This window comes from Dendrobates tinctorius, unplaced genomic scaffold (assembly GCF_039654945.1).
Source record: "Dendrobates tinctorius isolate UK_male_01 unplaced genomic scaffold, ASM3965494v1 ptg000086l, whole genome shotgun sequence".
Taxonomy (NCBI): domain Eukaryota; kingdom Metazoa; phylum Chordata; class Amphibia; order Anura; family Dendrobatidae; genus Dendrobates; species Dendrobates tinctorius.
The window spans coordinates 68,482,907-68,510,896 of record NW_027361754.1 but is presented as its reverse complement, the minus strand read 5'-3'; the positions used below and the strand labels follow the sequence as shown (position 1 = coordinate 68,510,896).

Here is a 27,990-nt window from a genome sequence, read left to right as displayed (position 1 = left end):
TGATGGGGGTCACTGATGGGCGCGATTTCCAGCAAGCTTGCCGGGAGCACGAGTTAAATGCTCTGACAGCAGCATTTAATGGGTTAACCTCCATGGGTGGATGGCAATTTTGCCCTCTGCTGTTGCGGGCACATGTCAGCTGTTCAAGACATCTAACATGTGCCAGGAAAGATGTGAGCTCAGCGCCGCAGCCCACACCAAGGGGAGGGATTCTGACATTGGCATACAATTACACCCAATGTCAGAAAGGGGTTAATGCAAGCACAGTGTTAGTAATATTAAAATGACCTCAGTCCATCTGGCTAGGGGAAATCACATGGTAACCAGTGGAAATCAGTAACCTATTCAACAACACTCCAGTAACAAACTTTTTGGACTATTTAAATTGCATGTATGGTTCAAATATTGTCCCTTTTTAGAGGCAGATGCCTGTGCTACCAGGGTTTATGCACAGACAATGCAAACAGAAGTCATGACTTTTTGACAATGAAAAAACACACATTTTTTTCAACAACATTTACACTTCAGGTATGTGGAGATTTTTCTTTTGTCTTTACAAAAAATTAAAAAAGAGGCAAAACAAATGCAAAAAAATATAGTTTGTCTCTCTCACAAGCCTGGCAGCACGCTTTCTATGACACACAAGCCTTGGTTTCAGGATTTTTCTTCAGTAGCAAAATTAAGACACAGGGGTATCAAAATGTCCTCTCTGTTTTCACTGTGGGAAGAAGAAAAAAATGTTGTTATTAAGATGCAATGCATCACAGAACAATCAATTCACAGTCACACTAACTCTGCAGGTTCAGCACTTCCCCACCACTTGAATTTTTGAATTATTAATCACCGAGTCAGACTGCCACTTTCATTTTTCATATACTTCAGCACTATAGTAGTACACCTCATTAATTTAAGCCTTTTTCTATCCCTGTGAGCTCTGACCTCCTATCTCTACACTGTTTAACTCCAAAAATGGCTGCTTTTTCCCCTGCCCTCATCTTTTATACTGGCTGTGATAGTCCCTTTGATTGCCTACGCTAAGCTACGTGATGTGATAGATACAAGGCAGTATGGGTAACCCTGCAAGGCAGTGCTTGACATCATGAGCCAGCTCTTTGGCTGCTAAAGTCTTCTGCAGTGTGAGAAATTGTGCCAGACATGGTTTTTTTACGATCCTCCCAAATTGAATTGCAAATTGTGTGAATTATCTGACAAAAGAGGATTTCAGGAAATTCATCTCAGTTGATTCGTGGTGGATCGATCTTCTTATCTCTGCATCTAAGTGAGGTCCGAGTTTTTCATAGACCCCATAGACTTGCATTGGTGATCAAAATCGGACAGGTCTCATTTTGCTTGTGCAGACTGCTCAGTCCTAGAAAATTCACAGCCATGTGAACGACCCCATAGACTTTAATGGGTAAGTGTTCTATCTAAGAAAAGCAATGATAGAACTCCTACATGTAAAACTGATGTCTGAATGAGCCCTACAAGAGCTAAAAACTCTTCCTCCAGAATGAACTGACTGACTGTTTCCCAGTGGACTCATACTGCAGCCAGCAATGAACAGGAAATTGAACGGATTTGAAACCCAACTAGTACATTTTTAATGAAACCCAACTCCAAAATACATTGATATGTGTAATAAAAAAATTACCTCAAGGGTATGCATATACGTCAAGCATGAGTGACCCAGTGACTGACTCGCTAAAATATTAGAAGTGAACAAAATATCCTGTGACTATTTGAAAGCAGACGGGCATAAGTCATCACACACCAGGAAGTTGCTCCTTCCCTTTTTCTTTGCTTTTTCAAAGAGGTCACGCAGCAGCTGGAATGTGTATTACATCGGCCGGTTCATTGACATTTTCTTTATATTACATTGCTCAGCTGCTGTAAAACCTCACTGAGAACAAAAAGATATATGCCCTTTTTGAGAGCTATTTTTTCTTGGTGCAAGAACTGTATGGTGCACTAATGGTTTGAGAAATAGTGTGAGAATAATGCAGATTTCACACTGTGCCGAATAGGTAGATAACAAGAATAGAGATTTACATTGTTTGCTGGTGATACGTTACTTCCTCCAGTGCTCTCACATCATAAAATGGAATAATTTGAATTTCATTTGATACATGCAATTTCCCGTTACTGAAAGAACTTTGACCCTCAATTATACAGAATCTGTGGTTTTCTTATGAATTTCTGAGTGTCACCTTCTGTGTCATTTTAACCGTCAATTGTAAAAGACTATATGAAAAACAGGAAAACAAAAAAGATTTAAAAAAAAATCTGAACAAATTTATAGGAAAGAGTCAATTTCCGTTCTGCTTTAGTCTGAATTTGCTGACTCATCAAAGGTTAGGAAAAATATGAAAAACAGGAGAATAGATACTAGAGGGCAACATTTCCGCAAAAAATTGGACAAGTAACAAGAAAAAAGAAAATGTCATGACTGCTTTTAGTTACTTATAAAAAGTTATTACTTTTACAGCGGATAAGTCATAATCTGTGGATTGGTGCAGGTCAATTTTGAGAAACGGACCATATCCCAGTTGTGTGGTGACAGTACATGTGCGCCAATGCTCCATTCTTTCTCCATCATACTGTAACAGTGGCAGAAGCTGATGGATTGCTCTCTGACATTCAAGGGTTAAATGTATTGGATGCCATGTATGTGATAAAGGTATGATACCCACTGGAGCTGCAGTTAGCTGGGACAGGGTTAACTGTAGTGGCTGGCCGAGTTTGGGAGGGGGGACTGAGTGTTAGTGGCAAGACAAGGAAGTGACAGGTTCAGTCAATGTGTGGACAGCAGTGAGTGAAATAGCAGGCCTAGGAGACTTAGGGACAGTGTGGGTCTAATACAGAGAATCCCCGCAAATATCTTTTCATGTGATTCTGTCTAAATGGCCTGGGTCAACATCGAGTTGGACTTTGAGCACCAGAGGCACACTCAGCTTATGAAGCTACAGAGAAAGATGGACCCAGACTACATGGGGGGGAAGGTATTGCAATCCGGAAATACTGCTAGAGGTGAGGAAGATTCCCTAGGGCTAGAAAAGCCAGTGAGAGAGATATGCCACATATACCGAGAACCAGGGATAAAGTTGTATCTGTGCCTGTTGGAAAGATGACAACCCATTGGGCCTTATCCTCTGCATGTAAATACTGTACATATTTGCCATTCACAAAGTAAAAGTTTGTTTTCTATGGACCTTGTGTCATCTGGATTAATTGCTGTCCTGGTTTCAGAAGAAGAATTTCTAGAGTCAGAAGGGGCCTGTGGACCAGAAGTAAATGGGAAGCATCACATACACAGCAGCACACTGGGACTGGAACATACCTTGCCTGTAGGATGCCAGACCGAGTGGCGACCGTTGTTCGACTAGCTCGCTTGGGCATTTTACAGGACTGCTGGAAAAAGCTTAACGCTGCACTCGGCCACATAGAAAATAGAGTTATGATTGTCACGTCTGGCCACACTGCTCCATTTTGGTGAGGCTTTGCGCCTGGTGGGGGTCCCAGCAATGAGATAGGTGATAGTTTGTGGATCTGCACGTGTCGAATCACTGGCACCCCAACCGATCTTGAGATTTGAGCTCCATCGGAGTAGGGTGGTGAGGTGCATAAGTGCCCACGTTCAATTAATTCGTTATGGGGCTGCTGCAAAAGCTAAGCACTGTTTGGTTGCTTCGTGCCCTAGAGAATAAATAAAGTGGTGGTGGTGGTCATGTCCAGTCACGCTGCTCCATTCCAGTGGGACAATAGGTGATAACTTTTAATGATGGAAATAATTCATAAAAACATGACATTTTGTGTGAAAACTGTTTGCTGGATTGATAACAGCAGTATGATTATAGAGGGTGGGCTGATAAACTGGGCCATTTACCATCAGTTTTGCAAACAGGTTTGGGAGATAGTTAACATGGAAAATGGTAATTCACATTATATGGAAAAATTAAAGGTGTATAGTATTGACAAATTGCCCTGTGTTATGTTTTGGATATTAATCCCTACACAACATATGCCAAACATTTGCATCATATATCGTATCCCTGACTTTGATGCCGAGCCCACATCTTTCCCTCCACATGTGCTTCTAACTGCCACAGGTGGAGTGGCGCTCTGCCTGCAACTGTTAACTTGCTAAATGCTGCTGTCAGTTTCTGACAGCGACATTTAATGCTTGCTGGTGGGGAGGGGGCATCATTTTACGAGCTTATTGGCATGTTATCTGATTTTTTTTCACGCTATCCAGTGCATTTCATGATAAAACGAATGATGTCATTCAAAACTATGTAAAAGTACAACTTGTCCTGCATAAATAACCCTCATAAGTAGAGTTGAGCGATACCGTCCGATACTTCAAAGTATCGTATCGGATGGTATCGGCCGATCTTTAAAAAAAGTATCGGTATCGCCGATTCCGATACCGGAAGTCCCATTCAAGTCTATGGGACTTCCGGTATCGGAATAAGAAAAACCCTTTCCTGCCCTTGTACAGCCTCTCTGGGGTCTGTACGGGCCTTTCGGGGGGCTGTGCCGGCCTGCCAGGGGGTCTGTGCAGGCTCCGGTGGTCTGTGCCGGCCTGCCGGTGGTCTGTGCAGGCTCCGGGGGGCTGTGCCGGCCTGCCGGGGGGCTGTGCCGGCCTGCCGGGGGGCTGTGCAGGCTCTGGGGGGCTGTGCCGGCCTGCCGGGGGGCTGTGCCGGCCTGCCGGTGGTCTGTGCAGGCTCCGGGGGTCTGTGCAGGCATCGTCCGATGGGACTACAAGTCCCATCGGGCGATGCCTGCTACCATGACAGTGATTGACACATTAGTCAATGATGGGACAGTAGTAGTCCCATCATCCGGCTAATGTGTTAAATGTAAAAAAAAAAAAAAATTACATGCTACATACATACAACATGCATGCTACATACATGCTACATTCATACTACATACTACATACATGCTACATTCATACTACATACTACATACATGCTACATTCATACTACATAAATACTACATGCAACATACATACTACATATATACTACATGCATGCTACATACATACTGCATGCTACATACATACCACATATATACTACATACATACTACATGCATGCTACATGCATGCTACATGCTACATACATAACACATATATACTACATGCATGCTACATACATACTACATGCTACATACTACATGCATGCTACATACATACTACATGCTACATACTACATATATACTACATGCATGCTACATACATACTACATGCTACATACATACTACATATATACTACATGCATGCTACATACATACTACATGCTACATACTACATGCATGCTACATACATACTACATGCTACATACTACATATATACTACATGCATGCTACATACATACTACATGCTACATACATACTACATATATACTACATGCATGCTACATACATACTACATGCTACATACATACTACATGCATGCTACATACTACATGCTACATACATACTACATATATACTACATTCATACTACATACTACATATATACTACATACATACTACATACATACTACATGCATGCTACATACATACTACATGCATGCTACATACATACTACATACATACTACATGCATACCACATATATACTACATACATACAATACATTCATACAATACATACATAGACATACAGTACATATAACATAGAGTAACATACTTACCAATACTTGTCACATTGTTCCCCGAAGCCATTGTCTTTTCCGGGATAAATATTAACATAACAAACCACAAAAATACTCACCCACGATCCGAAGCAGTCCACGAGTGTGTCCCACGACGATCTTGGGTAGAGAACGGCAGCATCAGATGATGCTGCCGTTCTCTACGGGCTGCAGGAATCCAATGACGGAAGGTAGGTATCCTTCCGCACTGTATTCCTCCGCCACTTAAAAAAAAAAAAGTCCCTAGTCTCACTTTATGCCATTGCTGTGTGGGAAATTCCCACACAGCAATGGCATAAAGTGAGACTAGGGACTTTTTTTTTTTAAGTGGCGGAGGAATACAGTGCGGAAGGATACCTACCTTCCGTCATTGGATTCCTGCAGCCCGTAGAGAACGGCAGCATCATCTGATGCTGCAGTTCTCTACCCAAGATCGTCGTGGGACACACTCGTGGACTGCTTCGGATCGTGGGTGAGTATTTTTGTGGTTTGTTATGTTAATATTTATCCCGGAAAAGACAATGGCTTCGGGGAACAATGTGACAAGTATTGGTAAGTATGTTACTCTATGTTATATGTACTGTATGTCTATGTATGTATTGTATGAATGTATTGTATGTATGTAGTATATATGTGGTATGCATGTAGTATGTATGTAGTATGTATGTAGTATATATGTAGTATGTAGTATGAATGTAGTATATATGTAGTATGTATGTAGCATGTAGTATGTATGTAGCATGCATGTAGTATATATGTAGTATGTATGTAGCATGCATGTAGTATGTATGTAGTATGTATGTAGTATGTATGTAGCATGCAGTATGTATGTAGCATGTATGTAGTATGTATGTAGTATGTATGTAGTATGTATGTAGCATGCATGTAGTATGTATGTAGTATGTATGTAGCATGCAGTATGTATGTAGCATGTATGTAGTATGTATGTAGCATGTAGTATGTATGTAGCATGCATGTAGTATGTATGTAGTATGTATGTAGCATGCAGTATGTATGTAGCATGTATGTAGTATGTATGTAGCATGTAGTATGTATGTAGCATGCATGTAGTATGTATGTAGTATGTATGTAGCATGCAGTATGTATGTAGCATGTATGTAGTATGTATGTAGCATGCATGTAGTATGTATGTAGCATGCATGTAGTATGTATGTAGCATGCATGTAGTATGTATGTAGCATGCATGTAGTATGTATGTAGCATGCATGTAGTATGTATGTAGTATGTATGTAGCATGCAGTATGTATGTAGTATATATGTAGTATGTATGTAGCATGCATGTAGTATGTATGTAGCATGCATGTAGTATGTATGTAGCATGCATGTAGTATGTATGTAGTATGTATGTAGTATATATGTAGTATGTAGTATGAATGTAGTATATATGTAGTATGTATGTAGCATGTAGTATGTATGTAGCATGCATGTAGTATGTATGTAGCATGCATGTAGTATGTATGTAGCATGCATGTAGTATGTATGTAGTATTTTTTTTTTTTTTAACATTTAACACATTAGCCGGATGATGGGACTACTACTGTCCCATCATTGGCTAATGTGTCAATCACTGTCATGGTAGCAGGCATCGCCCGATGGGACTTTTAGTCCCATCGGACGATGCTTGCACAGACCCCCGGACATCAGCACAGCCCCCCGGCAGGCCGGCACAGCCCCCCGGCAGGCCGGTACAGACCCCCACAGGGTGCACAGACCACCGGCAGGCCGGCACAGCCCCCCGGCAGGCCGGTACAGACCCCGGGCAGTCCACACAGCCCCCCGGCAGGCCGGCACAGCCCCCCGGCAGGCCGGCAGAGACCCCCGGAAGGCCCGAAATGACGGCGCATCATGATGCGCACACACCGCGCATCATGATGACGTCAGGCCGTCAATCAACTGAACTTCCGATTCCGATGCCGAATTCCGATATTGAAAAAATATCGGAAGTCGGTATCGGAATTCCGATACAGCAAGTATCGGCCGATACCCGATACTTGCGGTATCGGAATGCTCAACACTACTCATAAGTAGTGTTGAGCATTCCGACACCGCAAGTATCGGGTATCGGCCGATATTCACTGTATCGGAATTCCGATACTGAGTTCCGATACTTTTATCATATCGAATACTGGAATCGGAAGTTCCCATAATGCTAAGAGCCAGTTTGATTTCATTCAGCCAATGACAATCCTCAGAAGTGTGGGCACATCCTGTTAGGCATGTAGGCATGTTAACTAATGGCATGGCTGTGATTGGCTGCTGAAATGATGTCATGATGCACTATAAAAGCCGCCGCAGCCGCCATTTCTGGTTCACTCTGCTGTGAATTCAGTTAGGGACTGGCTGCTGTTCAAGACTGTGAGGGACAGTTAGAGAGCGATTTTACAAATCCCATTGTGCTTTACCCAGGCTACATTCTCAATAAGTGTAGCTTTCTTTTGCCTTGCAGCAGTGTTCACAGCTGTCTGCAAGGTCTGTGTGAGTGCAGCTCACGCTGAGTAGTGTGTCCTGCAGCCACGTCTGGTTGTAGGACGCTCAGCGTGTCACTGCCTCATACATATTTTTCATTTTTTGCTGCTCATTTTTCATTCTCCTATTAGTGTGCACTGTGCATCCATCCGTATCCATATACGGTGGTTGCAAACACTATAGGAGTAGACAGCGGAGACTCTCTGCAGCCTTTCAGTGCTACTGCCCAGTTTGCTGCACTGTTCACGGCTGTCTGAGAGGTCTCTGACTGTGTGTGAGTGCAGCTCAAGCTGAGTAGTGTGTCCTTCAGCTATGTCTGGTTGTAGGCTGCTCAGTGTGCGTCACTGCCTCACACATATTTTTCTTTTATTGCAGCTCATTTTTTATTCTCCTATTAGTGTGCATCCATCTGTATCCATATACGGTGGTTGCAAACACTATAGGAGTAGACAGCGGACCCTCTCTGCAGCCTTTCAGTGCTAGTGCCCATTTATCTGCACTGCTCACGGCTGTCTGAGAGGTCTCTGACTGTGTGTGAGTGCAGCTCACGCTGAGTAGTGTGTCCTGCAGCTACGTCTGGTTGTAGGCCGCTCAGCGTGCGTCACTGCCTCACACATTTTTTCTTTTATTGCAGCTCATTCTTCATTCTCCTATTAGTGTGCATCCATCCGTATCCATCTACAATGGTTGGTTGCAAACACTATATAGGAGTAGATAGAGCAGCCTTTTTTCTGGCTTGTGCCATTCATCTGCAGCCAGATTAGTATTACCCTATTTTTTGGAGCCTCATCTTTTGCATTGTAGGTTACTTTCCTGCATTGTAATAGCTCCAAAAAGTTAGTGATACTATCGCTTTCAAATCTTTGGTCACATCCTTTTAGCTTTTTTAAAAAAAACAAACAAAATAAAGTTCACCAAACACTCCATTTCACAGTTGTGTAGGCCACATTAGCTCCTATTAAAGTGTAGTCCACACGCACACTTCATAAAAGTAGTGTTTCTTATACCTGTTACCAGCTGTTCAGGAATAAGCACACTAAGCCCCCCCTTTGTACTTTTCTGCCTATCTTTATCAGTCTAGCAAGATGAAGAAGGCAGGGCGTAAGGCACATGGGTGTGGAGTTTCAGCAGGGAGAGGACGTGGGGATTCTGCAGGGAGAGGACGTGGGCATTCTGCAGGGAGAGGACGTGGGGATTCTATGCCTGCTGCTGGCACCAGTGAGTCAGCATCCCCCAGTTTTACCAGTCAACAGTCCTTTATGCGCAGCTTTGTAGGACCTCGCCGTACCCCACTGCTGCGGGAGGAACAAATTGAAGCCGTTGTCGGATGGATGGCAGCTAACGCATCGACTTCAATGACTTCCACGTCCTCTCAGGGCCAGAGCACTGAAGAGCAAACATCTGTCTCTTCACCACCTGCCAAAATGCCCAGGCAGTCAGAGAGCCCTGGACAGGAGCCATCACAGTCTCTACTTCTGTTCTCTGAATCTGTTGGCTTGGAAAGAGGGGGCCAGCCAAGCAGCATTCAAGAATGTGAAGAAGAGGGAGTATGCAGTGATGCGCAACTTCTTTGTCCTTCTGAATCTGAAGAGGCGGGTGGGCCAGTGCCTATGGTCAGACACCTCAGTATGCATCAGATGATGACGAGACTCAGGTGCCACTTTCTGGTGTGTACGGTGCTGGCGAGACAACCCAGGAGAAGCAGGTGTTTGAAGAGGGGTGTGTAGATGATGAGGTCCTTGACCCATCATGGCGTGAGGAACAGGAAGGTGGTGGGAGCAGCTCTGAGGAAGAGATTCCCCGAACGGCCAAAACAGGAGGGAGAGGGAGGGGGCAGACTTGGTTGCCTGTAGCCTCCACTTTGGCACCCGTTAGGAGCATTCCTCCTTCAAAAGCCAAAACGAGCGCTCCCAAGACTTGCAGTGCGTGGTTCTTTTTTGACACAGTTGCAGATGACATTTGCTTTGTCAAATGCAAGCTGTGTCATCAGAAAGTTAAAAAAGGGAAAAAAGTCAGCAACCTCAATACCACAAATATGGGGAAACATGTGCGGACCAAGCACGAGGTGGAGTTACACAGACACACTGAAGACATAGGCCAACGTACAACACCACCTACCACCTCTTCAGCTCGTGTTGGGGCCTCTTCCTCCAGCTCACACACAGCTGGTTCGGCATCCTCACAGGATCGCCAAGGAACAACCTTTGGCACTGTTGTCCGGAGACCCAGTGACATTCCACCCACAGCACCACGTTCCCAGTCAGCCTCACACTCCCAGGCCATTCTACAGCCATCGGTAGCACAGGCATGGGATAAAAGGTCGTCATACTCGGCAAACCATCCCCGAACACACGCTCTGAATGTTGGCATTGCCAAACTACAGGCCCTTGAAATGCTCTCATTCAGGCTGGTGGAGACTGACACCTTCTGGAACTTCATGGCATTGGCAGTCCCACAATACACCGTGCCCAGCCACTTTTATTTCAGCAGTCAAGCCGTCCCTGCCCTGCAAAAACATGTGGAGGGAAAAATAAAGCATGCGCTTCTAAACGCCGTCAGTAGCAAGGTCCACCTGACCACCGATGCGTGGACCAGTAACCATGGACAGGGACGATACCTTTCCCTCAGTGCGCATTGGGTCAATCTTGTGGAGCCGGGTACAGATCTGGAGAGTGGCGCTGTACGTGTTCTGCCAATTCCACGGATTTCAGGAATCCAGTCTCTACACATTGACTCCTCCTCCCACTCAAGTTCCTCAGAAACAGCGCTGCAGGTGCCTGTTACGACCAATATGAGCACAGCCGTGGCCAAACATCAACAGACCGTACTCAAATTAATTTCTTTGGGGAATCGAAGCCACACAGTGCAGGAGCTCTGGAATGCCATCAAGCAGGAGAGCGATGTGTGGTTTGTGCCAGCGAATCTCCAGCCGGGTTTGGTAGTGTGTGACAATGGCCGAAATCTGGTGGCAGCTCTTTGCCTAGGCAACCTCACTCACATCCCATGTCTGGCACATGTGCTGAACTTGGTCATGCAGAGCTTTCTGAGGGACTATCCGGATCTTGATGCACTGCTGCACCAGGTCCGCATAGAGTGCGCTCACTTGCGGCGTTCCAGCACGGCAAGATCGCACCTTGCTGCTGTGCAGCGCCGATTATGCCTTAGGGAACATCTCATCATATGTGACCTACCCACCAGGTGGAATTCAACGTTACATATGTTGGAGCGGTTGTGTGAGCAGCAGGCAGCAGTCATGGAGTACCAGCTGCATCAGGCGCAAAAAAGTCGCACTGTGCGCCGGTCACACTTCAGCACCACTGAGTGGGCCTCTATGAAGGACAATTGCCTCGTTTTGCATGACCGATGATTCCACGCAGATGGCGAGTGCAGATGATGCACTAGTCAGAATGACTGTCCCCCTTATCTGCCTGCTTCAAAAAACACTGCAAGCACTAAGGGAGGAGGTTTTGGAAGAGGTGGAGGATGTGGAGTCACAAATGCCATCTGCTTCTGGACAGTCTGTGCTACGTGGTTCCTCACAAATGCCTAGGCAGGGGACACTTTGTGAGGAGGAGTCAATGGAGGAGGAAGACATCTCTCCAGAGGAGGGAGGTACACAATGCTCTAGTCAGTATGTACAGCGAGGGTGGGGTGATGCAGAGCAGGCAGAGATGACGACTCAAGCAGGGGACAGCGTTTCTTTGTTAGTTGGGAGTCTGCAGCACATGGTTGATTTCATGCTGCAGTGCCTGAGAAATGACCACCGCATCGCCCACATTCTCAACACGACTGATTATTGGGTGCACACCCTCCTAGATCCTCGCTACCGGGACAACTTACAAAGCCTCATACCACCGTTGAGTGTAAACTGCGGGAGTACCAAGACACACTGGTGCAGTCCATCATGTTCTCCATTCCAACCGACAGCAGTGCTGCTAGTGCTTTACAAAGCAGCTCTGTGCGTCGAGGCAGTGGAGGAAGCTCGGCACAAAGAGGGAGCAGAGGCAGCGCCTCAGCACAAGGCAAGACCACTATGGCCCAAACGTGGCAAAGTTTTGTGTGTCCGCCACAAATGTCTATCATCACAGACGGCTCCAGTCAGCAGGAGGCAACGTTTCCGTCAGATGGTGACAGACTACATGTCTTGCCCTGTCAGTGTACTCCAAGATGGCTCTTCCCCCTTCAAGTTTTGGGTCTCAAAGCTGGATACATGGCCAGAGCTTAGCCAGTATGCATTGGAGGTGCTGGCTTGCCCTGCTGCCAGTGTATTATCGGAACGCGTCTTTAGTGCCGCAGGTGGTGTACTAACAGACCGTCGCACGCGACTATCCTCCGATAACATTGACTGGCTTACTTTTCTGAAAATGAACAAGGCCTGGATCTCGCCAAAATTTGCCAGTCCTCTACCAGAATAAATAATTAGTTGGCAACAGTATCCAGGTCTCCTGTTGTGTTCATGTTTCTACCACCTGAACTGTGGTAGCCAACACAGCCAGTTGTCGCTCAGAAGTGCCGTCTGGACAGAGAAAAACACTAGCTCCTGTGTTAGTGGGGTTCAGTAACACCATCTGCTCCCCTGCTGTGTGGACGGCAAAGTCTCCTGCTCCCTCCACAATCGAACTACTACTGATTTTTAACCGTGCTCCACTTAGGCCTCTGGCTCCACTGGCTCTAGTATTTCCCCTGGCCTCCAACCCAGCCAGTTGCTGCTCTGAAGTGGCGTCTGCACAATCCACACTTGTTTGTTATGAAAGAGTGACAGTAGGAGGCAGACACAAAAATAGAAGCTACGTCCAGAAAACCAGAGAACTTGGCAACTATCAGATTGCAGACCCCTGAACCTATCAACACAACTAGCAGTAGCCGTGGGGGGTTCCTACGGTGCACTAGACCCCTCTATCACAGCCGGAGAGCTAAATAGCCTAAAGACAGAAAAGGAAATCTAAACTGCCCCAGAGCAGACCCCAAAGTAAAAGGCAGCCCCCAACATATAATGACGGTGAAGCAAGATGAAAAAACACTCACACAGACAGAAAGATAGGCTGAGCAAACGATGGGGCCTAAGCTAACTAAACAGGACAGGAAAGGAAGGTTGCTGTCTGCAATCTGCCAAAACCCTATCAAAGACATAAGCCAACAGGCTGATATGGAAAAAGACCCTGAAGCAGCTAGGCTTCAAAAGCTATATCAGCACTCAGGTACTTTCTGAAGACAGAGCTAAAGGAATTCAGCTCACCCCAGCAGGGAATGGCAGAAATCCAGAAAAACAAAGCAAAAACAAAGTCAAAGCACAAATGCAAAAGGCAAAGCAGAAAACTTAGCTTTAGAAGAGCAGGAATTCAGACTGGTCTCCAAGGATCCCACAGAGAAATGACCCGCAGGGCAGAAGGGCGTCGGCGGCCTTATATCCAGTCAGTAACTCCACTCAGCCAGTCATCATCATTAGGCTCAGGTGCTTGATAATCAGGCTCACTACCTTTCTTTACCAGAAGAGGGAGTTCATCGGGCCTCAGTAGTGAAGGGGAAAATGAACTCACAACAGTACCTCCCCCTAGAGGAGGGGTCACCGAACCCTCAACCACGCCACCAGGGCGATCAGGGTGAGCCCGATGAAAGGCACGCACCAATCTTTTGGCATGAATATCAGAGGCAGAGACCCAGGAATTATCCTCCTGACCATAACCCTTCCACTTAACCAAATACTGGAGTCTCCGTCTAGCCAGACGGGAATCCAGTATTTTCTCTACCTCATATTCCATGTTACCTTCGACCAATACAGGGTCTGGAGGTGCCACCCCCGGAACAACAGGTTCAACAAACCTCTTCAACAAAGACTTATGGAACACATTATGGATTTTAAAAGTGACAGGAAGAGCCAAACGAAAAGAGACCGGATTAATAATCTCCAAAATCTTGTAAGGTCCAATAAATCTAGGCTTAAACTTAGGAGAAGCCACCTTCATAGCAATATTTTTTGATGATAACCACACCATATCACCAAACTTAAACTGGGGACCGATGGTCCTATGTCGGTTGGAAAACCGCTGGGCCTTTTCCTGGGAGAGAGATAACTTATCCACCACTTGGTTCCAGATCTGGTGCATTCTCTCCATCACAGTGTCAACACCTGGGCAGGCAGAGGGCTCCACCTGCCCTGAAGAAAATCGAGGATGAAACCCAAAGTTACAAAAAAAAGGTGACATCAAAGTGGCAGAACTAGCTCTATTATTTAAAGCAAATTCGGCCAAGGGCAAAAATGAAACCCAATCATCCTGATCAGCGGAAATAAAACATCTCAAATATGACTCCAAGGTCTGGTTTGTTCTCTCTGTCTGCCCATTGGTCTGAGGGTGAAAAGCAGAGGAGAAGGACAACTGAATAGGGATGGGCGAATCTACTCGTTAGGACTCGTTACTCTGAGAGTAGTAGGGGACTCGCAGGAGTCAGTACTCTGCGAGTTTCCAAGCGATTACTCGCACAGTAACGAGTCCAATGCAAATCAATGGCAATCCTAGTTTTTTCAGAGTTTAATACAAGCAATCCTAGTTTCCTCAAATGCCCATTTCATGGCCAACAGTTCCCGATTCCCCACATCATAATTACGTTCAGATGGAGAGAACTTTCGGGAAAAGAAGACACAGGGATTCATTTTAGATGTTACAGGATCCTTTTGGGACAAAACAGCTCCTGCACCAATCTCAGAAGCATCCACCTCTACCTGGAACGTAAGTGAGACATCAGGTTGCCGCAAAACCGGGGCGAAGGTGAATCTTCGCTTCAGCTTCTGAATGGAAGAAACAGCCTCCGGAGACCAATTTAACACATCAGCATCCTTCTTAGTCAAATCAGTCAAAGGCTTGGCAATACTAGAAAATTTTGCTATAAATTTCCGATAAAAATTAGCAAAACCCAAAAACTTCTGGAGGGCCTTCAAAGAAGTGGGCTGAACCCAATCGTAAATGGCCTGTACCTTGGCCGGGTCCATTTCAATAGTTGACGGAGACAAAATAAATCCCAAAAAAGAAATCCTCTGTACTCCAAAAAGGCATTTAAATCCTTTGACATACAGGGAATTCTCCCTCAAGATCCGGAACACAGTCCGAATATGTTCCAATCCCAATCCTTGGAGAAGATCAAAATATCATCCAGATAGATAATCAAAAATTTATCGACAAAATCTCGGAAAATATCGCTCATGAAGCACTGGAAGACAGAAGGGGCATTAGTGAGCCCAAAAGGCATCACCAGGTACTCAAAATGTCCCTCCGGAGTATTAAACGCCGTCTTCCATTCATCCCCATGCTTAATTCGAATAAGATTATACGCCCCCTGAGGTCAAGCTTGGTAAACCAGCAAGCACCTTTAACTCTAGAAAATAGATCCGAAATCAGGGGTAACGGATACTGATATTTAACAGTAATTTTGTTGAGGGCACGATAATCAATACAAGGTCTTAATGATCCATCCTTTTTGGCTACAAAAAAAAAAAAGGCACCTAAGGGTGACGAGGATGGTCTAATGTGACCCTTCTCCAACGCCTCCTTAATATAGGATCGCATAGCCTCGTGCTCGGGTACAGATAAATTGAAGAGCCAACCCTTGGGAAATTTACACCCCGGGCTTAGTTCAATTGCACAGTCATAACTCCTATGAGGAGGCAGAGACGCAGACTCATTCTCACTAAATACATCATAAAAGTCCGCCAAATAATCAGGAACATCATGCGACTGAGGAGAGGTAGAAAACACCGGAGCCTCACTAAAGGCACACCGACAACCCCAACTCACCACAGACACAGATTTCCAATCCAAAACTGGATTATGAATTTGTAGCCAGGGAAACCCCAGAACAATGGTATCATTCAGATTATGCAACACCAAAAATCTGCAATTTTCTTGATGGTCTGGGGCGACCCGCATTACCACCTGGGTCCAAAACTGAGGTTTATTTTTCGCCAAAGGAGTAGCATCAATCCCCCTGAAAGGGATAGGCGTCTGCAGAGGTGTCATCGGAAATCCACAACGTTTAGCAAAATCCAAGTCCATTAGGTTTAGGGCTGCTCCCGAATCCACAAAAGCCTTGGCGGAAAATGTGGACAGGGAGCAGATCAGAGTAATAGCCAGAAGAAACTTAGGTTGAACACCACCAACAGAAAACGTGTGTGTAAAGCGTTTCTCTCGTTTAGGACAGACAGAAATAATATGCGAGGCATCTCCACAGAAAAAACACAACTTATTACGCCTTCTGAACTCCTGACCCTGCTCTCTGGACAAAACTCTATCACATTGCATAGGTTCAGACATTTGTTCAACAGGTGGCAACACCTCTCGTGCAGTTTTGCGTTCGCGCAAACGCCGATCAACCTGAATGGCTAATGACATAGAATCGTCAAGACCAGAGGGAACAGGAAATCCCACCATAGTATCTTTGACGGCTTCTGACAAACCCTTCCGAAAGAGAGCAGCCAAGGCATTATCATTCCAGGTAGTAAGTACCGCCCACTTTCGGAATTTTTGACAGTACAATTCTGCAGAATCTCGACCCTGGTTCAATGCCAGCAGGGTCTTTTCAGCCTGATCAATGGCATTAGGTTCGTCATACAACAACCCTAAGGCTTGAAAAAATGCATTCACATTAGTCAGAATAGGATCATCTGGTTTCAAAGAAAACGCCCAATCCTGGGGATCGTCACGCAGCAAAGAGATGACAATTTTAACCTGCTGTGCAGAGCTCCCTGACGAGTTAGGCTTCAAAGCAAAAAATAATTTACAATTATTTTTGAAATTCAAAAATTTAGACCGATCCCCAAAAAACACATCAGGTGCAGGAATCTTTGGTTCAGCAGCATGTGAATGAGCAAGGTAGGCGGAAATTCCCCGCACTTCTGCAGCGAGCTGCTCCACACGATCAGACAATTGCTTTATCTCCATTGAGAGAAAAAAAAAATTCCCCCTACGGCCTCAGAGATATAGAGGAAAAAATATACATACTTTTTTTTTTTTTTTTTACAATTCTTTCCTGCTATTGAGTACCCTAGGATCTGCGGTACGGCGGGTGATTCTGTTATGAAAGAGTGACCATAGGAGGCAGACACAAAAATAGAAGCTACGTCCAGAAAACCAGAGAAGTTGGCAACTATCAGATTGCAGACCCCTGAACCTATCAACACAACTAGCAGTAGCCGTGGGGGATTCCTACGGTGCCCTAGACCCCTCGATCACAGCCGGAGAGCTAAATAGCCTAAAGACAGAAAAGGAAATCTAAACTGCCCCAGAGCAGACCCCAAAGTAAAAGGCAGCCCCCAACATATAATGACGGTGAAGCAAGATGAAAAAACACTCACACAGACAGAAAGATAGGCTGAGCAAACAATGGGGCCCAAGCTAACTAAACAGGACAGGAAAGGAAGGTTGCTGTCTGCAATCTGCCAAAACCCTATCAAAGACATAAGCCAACAGGCTGATATGGAAAAAGACCCTGAAGCAGCTAGGCTTCAAAAGCTATATCAGCACTCAGGTACTTTCTGAAGACAGAGCTAAAGGAATTCAGCTCACCCCAGCAGGGAATGGCAGAAATCCAGAAAAACAAAGCAAAAACAAAGTCAAAGCACAAATGTAAAAGGCAAAGCAGAAAACTTAGCTTTAGAAGAGCAGGAATTCAGACTGGTCTCCAAGGATCCCACAGAGAAATCGCCCGCAGGGCAGAAGGGCGTCAGCGGCCTTATATCCAGTCAGTAACTCCACTCAGCCAGTCATCATCATTAGGCTCAGGTGCTTGATAATCAGGCTCACTACCTTTCTTTACCAGAAGAGGGAGTTCATCGGGCCTCAGTAGTGAAGGGGAAAATGAACTCACAACACTTGTTCCTGTGTTCCTGGGGCTCATTCATGTCAGTTGATCCCCTGATGTGTGTCCGGCAATGTCTCCTGCTCTGTCCACATTCCCATTACTAGTAGTAATTTCTGTTCCATTGACTTGAATGGGACTTCCGGGATCGGAAGTATCGGCGATACCCGATACTTTTTTCATATCGGCCGATCCAATCCGATCCGATATTTTTCAATATCGGGTGGTATCGCTCAACACTACTCATAAGGTAATGTGGATGGAAAAATGAAAAAAATTATGGCTCTAGAAGGAATGAGAGGAAAAAGCGAAAAGCTAGAAAATTGCCCTGTAAAAAAAAATCACTACCTTGGAATGCATAGTCCATTGATGCCCAAAAGTGAAGTTTAAATTAAATGTTAAATACTAAGGATTATTTCTCATTGAAGTTGCTCATGCAACAAAACTAAGTACAAAATGCTAATTATTTAACATAGAGATAAATTAATTATTGGTATATAAGTGACACAAAAGAAGGATGCGATGATCCTAACCTTCCGATGTGATGATCCTAACCTTCCAATCTCATCTCCAGGACTTTTCTCATGCTGCTTCATTGGAATGCACTATGCCAAACAATCAGAATCACTCAACTTCCACAATTAAAAGCTTTTAAACTACATCTTTTTAGCTAGGACTATTAAATTCTCTATTGTGATATTACATGACTACCATAAGATGAATGCCTGTTTAATTTTTAAATGGGAGAACTTGCGCAATTTGTGGCTGTCTAAATATATTTTTTCCCCACTGTATACTGTATACTGATTTTCTTTTCTTAAGGTATTTCCAACCACTATAGAAAATATAGAACGGTTACATTTAATTTGTTTTTGTCTACTTTTTTGCACATCCTGAATTTTATTTTTTGTTGTAACTCCCTCTTTCACTGCCCAAATGGTTAGTCCAGATCCTGGAATTTTTCATTTTGTGGTCACTTTTTTACATTGTGGTCAGTATTTCTTGCATCAGTGTTTGTAGCAGCGAGCCCAACCCACTGAAGATGTATAAATCTTTCCATTGTACGTTTCACTGACCGAAACATGGATAGTGTGAATGCAGCATCCACCAGTCATCCATATAGCCTGATTCATCATTTGCATTTTTCTTGAATCACTTCTCTTTTTTGACTTGTGGTTTTCACAAATAGTTTTTTTTTGTGCCAAATTCATCAAAATTGCACACACAATTCATTAATTTTTCTGCACTGCTCAAAATTGTTTTTGTTTCTTTATTTAACTGTTTTCTGTGACTTTTGAATTTCAAAAAGTCCCCTAAAAGTCCCTTTAAAAATTTCAAAAAATTAAAAATTTAAAATACTTTTAAACTGACGTACATAAAATCACTCTACAAGGGGACTGGAGTAGAGTTACGGTAAAATTTGCAGCTTTTTTAAAAAGTTGCATTTCAGTCTAAAACATTTGGAAAGCCACATTGACATAAAAATTGAAAAAATTAAACAGCAAACGACAACTGGAAAAAAGGCGCAACTTTTTGGATCAGTTTAAGTCAAAAAGCTGCTAACTGAGAGGTATTTATGTAAAAAAATTGGCGGAAATGCAATAATGAATTGGACCCATTGAGTATAGTTTGCAGGTCCTTTGAACAAAGCATCAACCTTGGAGGACTTTTAGTGCAGTGATATAGAAAGTTAAAGAGGTTCTCCGGGACTAACATAAAAAAGCAGGAGGTGAAGAGTATACCACCTATCACCCTCATTGATCAGTCGTTTCTGCTCCACCGGATGCTGGTTTGTAAAAAATGCACAAAGCTGGAGCAGCATGACTCCATACAAGGTTTAGTGTCTGCTCTCTGATGATGCACCCATTCACTTAAATAAGACATAAGGTGCAGTACCCAGGGGCAGCCACTAAGCAAAGCAACGAGTAACAAGCGATGCTATTCCGACTCTATACATTGGTTTCATTCAGCCTCCTCCAAAACAGATAGCAGCTGATCAGCTGATTTGTGGGGGTTATGAGGGTCAAATCTGCACCGATCTGATATTGAATACCTAGCTAATGGAGCAGTCATCAATATGGAAGTCCTAGATAACTCTTTTAATACATCTAAACCATCTTCTAGGAATTATTTGTAATCCAGCACCTTGAATGTAGTCGAAAAAAACCCTTACTTAGAGCCAAGAGATAGTGGTGGCCTCTTGACCAAAAGTTTTGTAGGGCCAGATGAAGATTAGATGATTATAACCAGATCCTACATTTGTTAAAAAGAAAGTTTAATCCCTTTACATCTGGTGTTAGACAAAGTTAGTACTGTATCCTGACTTCACTGCTGCAGCCAACACACTAAGACTGGTGCAGCAGTGGATAGCAGATAATGGACCCAAGGAGGGTGAGTACTATCTGCTCTGGTTGCTTTAATTGCCTGCAATTATTTGGGAACTACTTTTTTGAAAGTGGAAATCTTTAATGGGTCTGGCTTTGACTTATAGAATAGATTCTAGTGATGAGCAAACGTGTCCAAAAAGGTGTTATTTCAGCATGCTTGTGTGCTAACCGAGTGTCTTCGGCGTGCTCGAAAAATATGTTTTAGTTCCTGCGGCTGCATGTGTTGTGGCTGTCGAACAGCTAATAGATTCCCGTTGGTGGCACTAGGAAAACACTTTTTTCTTTTTGATGAACAGACACTTTGAATACTTTCAAAAGAGATATAATAGGTAAATGTTAAAAATACCATCTCTGTTAATAATATTTTCTTTATGTAAAGTAACGAGTCCCTAGTGCATGCCAATACAGTAATTACGATATTATGCACAGGTAATGGGAGAGAAAATAACAATAAGATTATACAAGGAGGAACAAGAGAGCAGCAGGTAGACAAGCTGACATGAGGAATGGAAACCTGTGTGCCCATATTTCCTAGATAACTGGTCTTATACACATTAGGTTGGTGCTCCAACATTATACTAGGTTGTCATACCAGTAGCAAGAACAGAAGTCATATATATCATCTACAAGAAATAGTTGAACTTTACAAAGGTTATTGATCCACATTACAATCATTGGAGGAACTTGCTGCATTCAAGAAAATCCTATTGAGATAACATAATTTAGGCAGATATTAAGAGAAGTGGGTATTACGGACCTATACATTTGATTTATCCATTTAAAGAATTGATCAATTTAAAGGGGTCATATGCCTTCCCCAAACAATGTATTAGAAAATGAAGGACAAGTCAGAGAAGGTGATGTAGAATAATAAAAGAAACTTTTATTCACCAGCTTTTACTTCCTGCTCTTCAGCACAGGAATAGGAAGCAGACAACGCATTTCTTCGGTCACCTGACCTCTAAGGCGTCTCATCTGCTGCAGTGGTCAGTTGAAAGGTTCATGATTTCATTGAATGCACCATTTTATTTCATGCCCTGCATTCTCAACCCCCTTATGTGTTCCTTTGATTAACCATGAGATTCCTGTTGTTCTAGTTACATGAGTATATCCTAGAGCTGAGCCAATCTCTCGAAATTTCATTCAGGCAGATTCACTCAATTCCGGATGGGAATTTGATTCTAATTAAGTGCATTTTATGCACATTCAATTGGTGGAGAAGGGGTATAAAAGAAAAAAAACCTCATGCTCACCTTTATTTGGCCCTCCTTGTACTTGTCCTTCTCCTGCAGGTCCACCAATCTGCTGTACCGTCTTCTATCTTCGTTCCGGCCACTTTCAGTTGTATCTTCCTTTCACTAGGTCCCAGATTACTGGAATGCTTTGCACTGACTGCTGTCACGTGGGTTGCGATACACATCATTGATATATGTTGCGTCCCATGTGATGGCGTGGTCCATAGTGAATGGAAGAAACATCAGAAAGTGGGTGAAGATAGAAGACAGAAGAGCCTAATGGAGGACCGGTGGTGGGACTGGTATGAGGAGGGCCAAGGAGAGGTGAATATAAGGTTTTTTAACTCATTCCTTTATAAACCAAGTGGAGGCTGAATTTATGTAAAAATTAATGGCAACTTCAAATCGATTCACACATCTCTATACTGTTTACTGCTGCACTGAACACCTCGGTCTCACCCATACCGTGTGAATTCTATGAGATATATTAAAACACGTTTTGTCTGTAATGTTTCTGATCGTTGATCATTACCATTTTATATCTTTAGACATTTCTTATTTCTTGCTTATTAATTAATTCATTTACAAACAATGTATAAAACATAAATCACCTTTTTATAGAATCTTAATTTATTCTCAGGCTTTTTAGACACGTTGAGTCCTGTCTCAGCCACATCCCGTCTCATAGATTTAATGAAGCTTGAGATATTTGTGATCTCAAATATTCTGACTTATGAGATAAATAAAGGACTGCTTTTCATTTAATTTTCCAATGTGTCAACATTTGCCACAATAGAATGTCCTCTAAATCCTCTCTAGACCTTTCCACAATTTCGGTGTTCCTATTGCCTCTATTTCCATAACCCATAAGCCCTATTTTCTTGTTATGTATAGAAGACTTCTTTCCTTCATCTCCAAAACTTGCTACTTTTTGGAATTATTTTATTTCTCCGTTCATAAATAAATTTTGTTTCAAAGCTGCATGTCATCCCCAGGATAACGGTGCCTTATAATCACATATTTTCTCTGGATACATATTTCCCCAAATAGGGAGAACCATACTGATGCATGTATTCCAAGCATTGCTTTCTACCTGCTACCTTTTTCGTGCATTGATTTACGCGATGGAAATTTTTTAACGGAGTTCTGCATTAACTAATGGGATTCAACTAACTGGATTGAATCTAGCTATCTGCTCTTTTCTTGCATGTCCAGTAAAGTGCAGTTGCTTACAGCCTATTAGAATTGCTGTTGCGCTGCGGATTCTAAAATTAGGACGTGCTACCCCTCCTCATCTCTGGGTAAGTGTTAATAGGCCTGTTTCAGTCTTGCACATACAAAACAAAGTCATTTATCAAAGGTTCTAATAATTTGAGTCTAACATCCTCAAACTTTAAACCCATGACTTGCTCTTGCTAGCAACATATCATATCACGTTCCTCCCTTTTACTATGAAGAATTGATAATAGTTTATGATATTGTATCCAGCCCAAATGTTCACTGTTCCTTGACATGATGTTGTACAGCAGGGCTGCCACTAGGAATTTCGGGGCCCTATACTGGCAACATTTTCTGTGCCCCTTGACACTCTGCCCAGCCTCCACCCCAGCTCCACCTCCACCTCTTGAACCTTCTACAGTCCCATCACCCTCTCTTGTAAAAACTCCACTTCTGCACCACGTCCTCACCAATCACACATTAACAGTTCCCATCACCAGATCACATACATAGCCAGCAGCTTTTGTAGACTCTTTTGGCCAGGTTTTACTCTGCTGGATCTTATTAAACATTTGCTAAAATATCCAATACTCTAGGTAGATTTTTATTTATTTTTCAATTTTTAAAATGGCCAATAATATCACATACAAGGGACAAATGCCTCCACACCATGACCAGACCACATGTTACGACCACAGTTTCCGAATAATAGCACATACAATTAACAAATACCATCACACCATGACCAGATCACATAGTACCACCACATAGTGACCGTTACTGCAATACTGATCAATAAAAAACCACAATGCTAATATCACCATAAGTGGCATTATACACAGGATTTCTGTACTTAGTGTACAGTGTTAGTGCACAGGTGATACAGTGATCATGGGTGACCTTATAAACACAGGAGCTCTGTATGTAGTGTCAGTGTACAGTTAATACAGTGATCACCAGTGACATTATACACAGGAGATCTGTATGCAGTGTCAGTGTACAGGTAATACAGGGACCACCAGTGACATTATACCCAGGACCTCTGTATACAGTGTCAGTGTACAAGTAATACAGTGATCACTGGTGATATTATACACAGGAGCTCTGTATATATATTGTCAGTGTACAGATAATACAGTGATCACCAGTGACATTATACAAAGGAGCTCTGTATACAGTGTCAGTGTACAGGTAGTACAGTGATCACTGGTAAAATTGTACACAGGAGCTCTGTATATAGTGTCAGTGTACAAGTAATACAGTGATCACCATTGACATTGTATATAGTAGATCTGTATACAGTGTCAGTGTACAGGTAATACAGTGATCACCAGTGACAATATACACAGGAGCTGTGTATACAGTGTCAGTATACAGGTAACATAGTGATCACTGATGACATTGTACACAGGAGCTCTGTATATAATATACAGTGTATACTGTGCATGTACATGTAATACACTGACTCACCAGTGACATCTCTAGGTGAAGTCCTCCATCTTCGCTTTCATCTTCATCCAGCACAGACCTCCATCACTTCTTATTTCAGGATTCATCTCTGGAGGAAATAACACAGCTATATAAAGACCCGCTTGCAGATCACATTACTTAATTTTTTCCCAACTTCTACACCACACCAAAAAAAGGTGACAGTGTTGCTCTGTACAGTATCCTCCAAAATAAAATACATCCCTGCAGTAATAATATCCCTTAATTAGCCTCTACGATAATAATATTCCCCATCATGTCCAACTTGTGTCTCATTCCTGGCTCCAGCCATATGTTCTCCTAACCTGCCCCCATGTGAGCTACCATCCTGCCTCCATATGAGCTCCCATGCTGCCCCTATATGAGCCACCATCCCATTCAGTACAAAAAAAGTTAAAAAAAATTATCCTTATCTGGCCGTGGCCCAACAGTATATTGTTGGTTTGTTATTTTACTTTTATTACAGGAGATTGAGGGCATCGGGGGAATATGTGAGGTCGTAAGTATGGTTTAATTAAAAATATTAGATGGTGTATGTGTCTTTATTTAAATTAAATGATTTTTTACTAGGGGTCAGTGTTTTCTTTACAATTTGACTATGGGGTTTGTAATAGGGGTGTCTTTTTGACACCGCTCCATTGCTAACCTCTGGGCTTAATGTCACAAAGGTGACATGAACCCCCACAACTATTGCCCCACCTCTACAGGGTAAGTAGGAAAAGCAAGACTAAGTTTTAGAATTGGCGCATCTTAGTGATGCACCTTTTCTGGGGCGGCAGAGAGCTGATGTTTTTAGCCGGGGGGCATGGCCTCTTCCTAGGCTATTAATATCAGCCCGCAGCTGTCTCCATAGCCTTTGCTGGCTACTAATTATAGAAGGACCCGTCATTTTTTGGGGGGGTGCCCCATTTCAATAGCCAGTAAAGGCTAAGTATACACCTGTGAGATGATATTAATAGCTTGGGAAGCTCCATGAGTATTACCTCCTTCCCAGGCTAAAAACATCTGCCCCAAGCCGTCGGCTTTCTGCTGATTAAGAAAATTGCGAGGGAGCCCTCACCATTTTTTTTCAGAAAAATAATCTTTTATTAATTAAAATCATGTCCAGTAATTTGCACACACACTGTACAAATTGTATTTGGCACTGAAATCTATTTATCTACTTATTCCATTTGTCTTTACTGTATGTAAACCATCTCTTCTATCCTGCCGACTCCTACAGTGATTTTACAGAACCCGGCAGATTTATTACTGGCTTTTCTTCTATCTATCTCTCTATTCAATATAAGTACATATATATGTGTGTGTGTGTCACTGACATCTATATATATATATACGTATATATATATATATATATATACGTATATATATATATATATATATATATGTGTGTGTGTGTCACTGACATCTATATATATATATACGTATATATATATATATATATACGTATATATACGTATATATACGTATATATATATACGTATATATATATACGTATATATGCATTCTATGTGTATATATCTATTCTATCTATTCTATTGTAATCTGTCAGTGTGATTTTACTGTTGAAGCCATAGTGGTCCTTAACAGAGGTCTCGTCAAACAGTTGATGGATAAGCCAACAATTTAAAAATCAGGATTACATTCTTAAAAGGAACCTGTCAGCTCCCCTGACTATTCCCAACCACTACTAAGGTAAAATGGGTGAAAAATTTTATGTTTTTATTATATTATGATAAAATGCTTGATGTTCCATATCACTGATATAATCTTTGAACAATGAACTTTTAATCTGCAGAGTTGCATATGCTAATGAATCAGAACTGCTCCATACCAACTAGTCCTGCCGCTGATCTTCGAATCAAATCTCTCTGGCATTATTGGCAGCCTGAATAGTGGTCCTACCATAACGAATATTATATATGGCTGTCAATCATTCCCAGGTAGGCATGATTAGAAGATTTGATTAGTCATGCTTCATTTGTATTTGTAGATTCAAGGCTCCGCACTCTCAGTACCTTCTGATGAAGCCATAGTGCGAAAACTGTGTCGAGGTCTAATGTGGAGGCTGGTGCTCTTTTGTTCTGTTTTGTTGATCCACTTGTCAGTATTTATTTGGTCATTTCCTTTATCATTTCTCATTAATGTATAATGTATTGTCCTATCTTGTGACTTATAAAATTGCTCTTTATGTCATTAATAATTTCCTGCGTTTATTCATAACTTAAACTATAGTTATTTGTTATCACTGATTCTATATCTATTAATTTGTGGGCTTTTATATTTCCCTTTTTTGCAATTTGTGACCTTACACTTTCACCAAGCAGGTATTTTACTGTATTACAAGCGTATGTGTGATACAGCCCAAGCACCAGCGCTTTCATTGGTTTATCAATGTCCCTGTCTGCATGTATGTATAAATAACATTATTTTTGTACATGTATTTCTTTTTCTTATACAGATGAATCCTGAAGCATCTGAAAAATTACATTTCCATAAAAAACTGTACTATACCAAAAGTGTTCACTCTTGTAGGACTTTCTGATGTTCCTAGTCTACAAATTATATTTTTTGTGATGTTCCTCTCTATTTATGTCATTGCTGTGCTGGGAAATCTGTGTATTATTGTTGCTTACAGATACAGCCCAAATCTTCACACTCCTATGTATTTTTTTCTTGCCAACTTTTCTTTTCTTGACATATGTTACATTTCCATCACAGTACCCAACATGCTGTCCGATTTTCTTTCGGAATACAAGACGATCTCCTACTACGGTTGTGCCGTACAGTTGTACTTTCTCATGTTACTAGGCAGTACAGAGTGTTACATTCTGGCGGCAATGGCGTACGATCGGTATAATGCCATTTGTCGTCCCCTTCAATATGCTATAATTATGAATAAAGAGTCGTGTGTGAAGTATATTTTGGGGTCACGGTTTATTGGGGTAGTAAACTCTATCATACACACAACCCTTACATTTACCCTACCTTTTTGTGGTCCAAATACGATCAATTATTTCTTTTGTGATATCCCTCCTTTACTTGCTTTAGCAAACGTGGATACCTGGATCAACGAACTTGCAACATTTGTTATTGGTGGTTTTGTGACCATGGGGTCTCTGTTATTAACCATGATCTCTTACGTCAATATCATCCACACCATACTAAAGATCCATTCCTGCTCCGGACGCTGGAAAGCCTTTTCAACTTGCGTATCCCACTTTACTGTGGTTACAATTTTTTATGGATCTGGAATTTTTATATATCTAAAACCAAGATCGAATTATATTATGGAACTCGACCGATTGGTTGCGATCATGTATACAGTGATCGCACCACTGTTAAACCCTTTTATTTATAGTCTCAGAAATAATGATTTCAAGGCGGCGGCTAGAAAAATAGTCCATGAAAAAGTTCTTTTTCAATATTAAAAAAATATTTTTTATTATTATTACATTTTTAAAAATGCCCAATGTAACCTGTGCTGGTATTAAACTTTGGGTGTACATTTGAGACAAATTAGACCACAACTACTAAGATTTTTAGTGCTTTCTAAATGTTCAAAAAGTTGTGGCATTGTAAAGGTATGTCTCAGGGGTTTACTAGGGTTTACTAGTTTAGCATACAATTTACT

General features: G+C 42.4%; 1 protein-coding gene across 1 annotated transcript; it reads left to right on the top strand.

Moving 5' to 3' along the window:
* The first annotated feature begins 2,900 nt into the window (after positions 1–2,900).
* Positions 2,901–27,787, top strand: LOC141098121 (olfactory receptor 5AR1-like). The gene is made up of 3 exons (XM_073585689.1): positions 2,901–2,999; positions 20,329–20,419; positions 26,892–27,787. Exons 1-3 carry the CDS (start codon positions 2,901–2,903, stop codon positions 27,785–27,787), a joined length of 1,086 nt encoding a protein of 361 aa, XP_073441790.1.
* Positions 27,788–27,990: the final 203 nt, after the last annotated feature.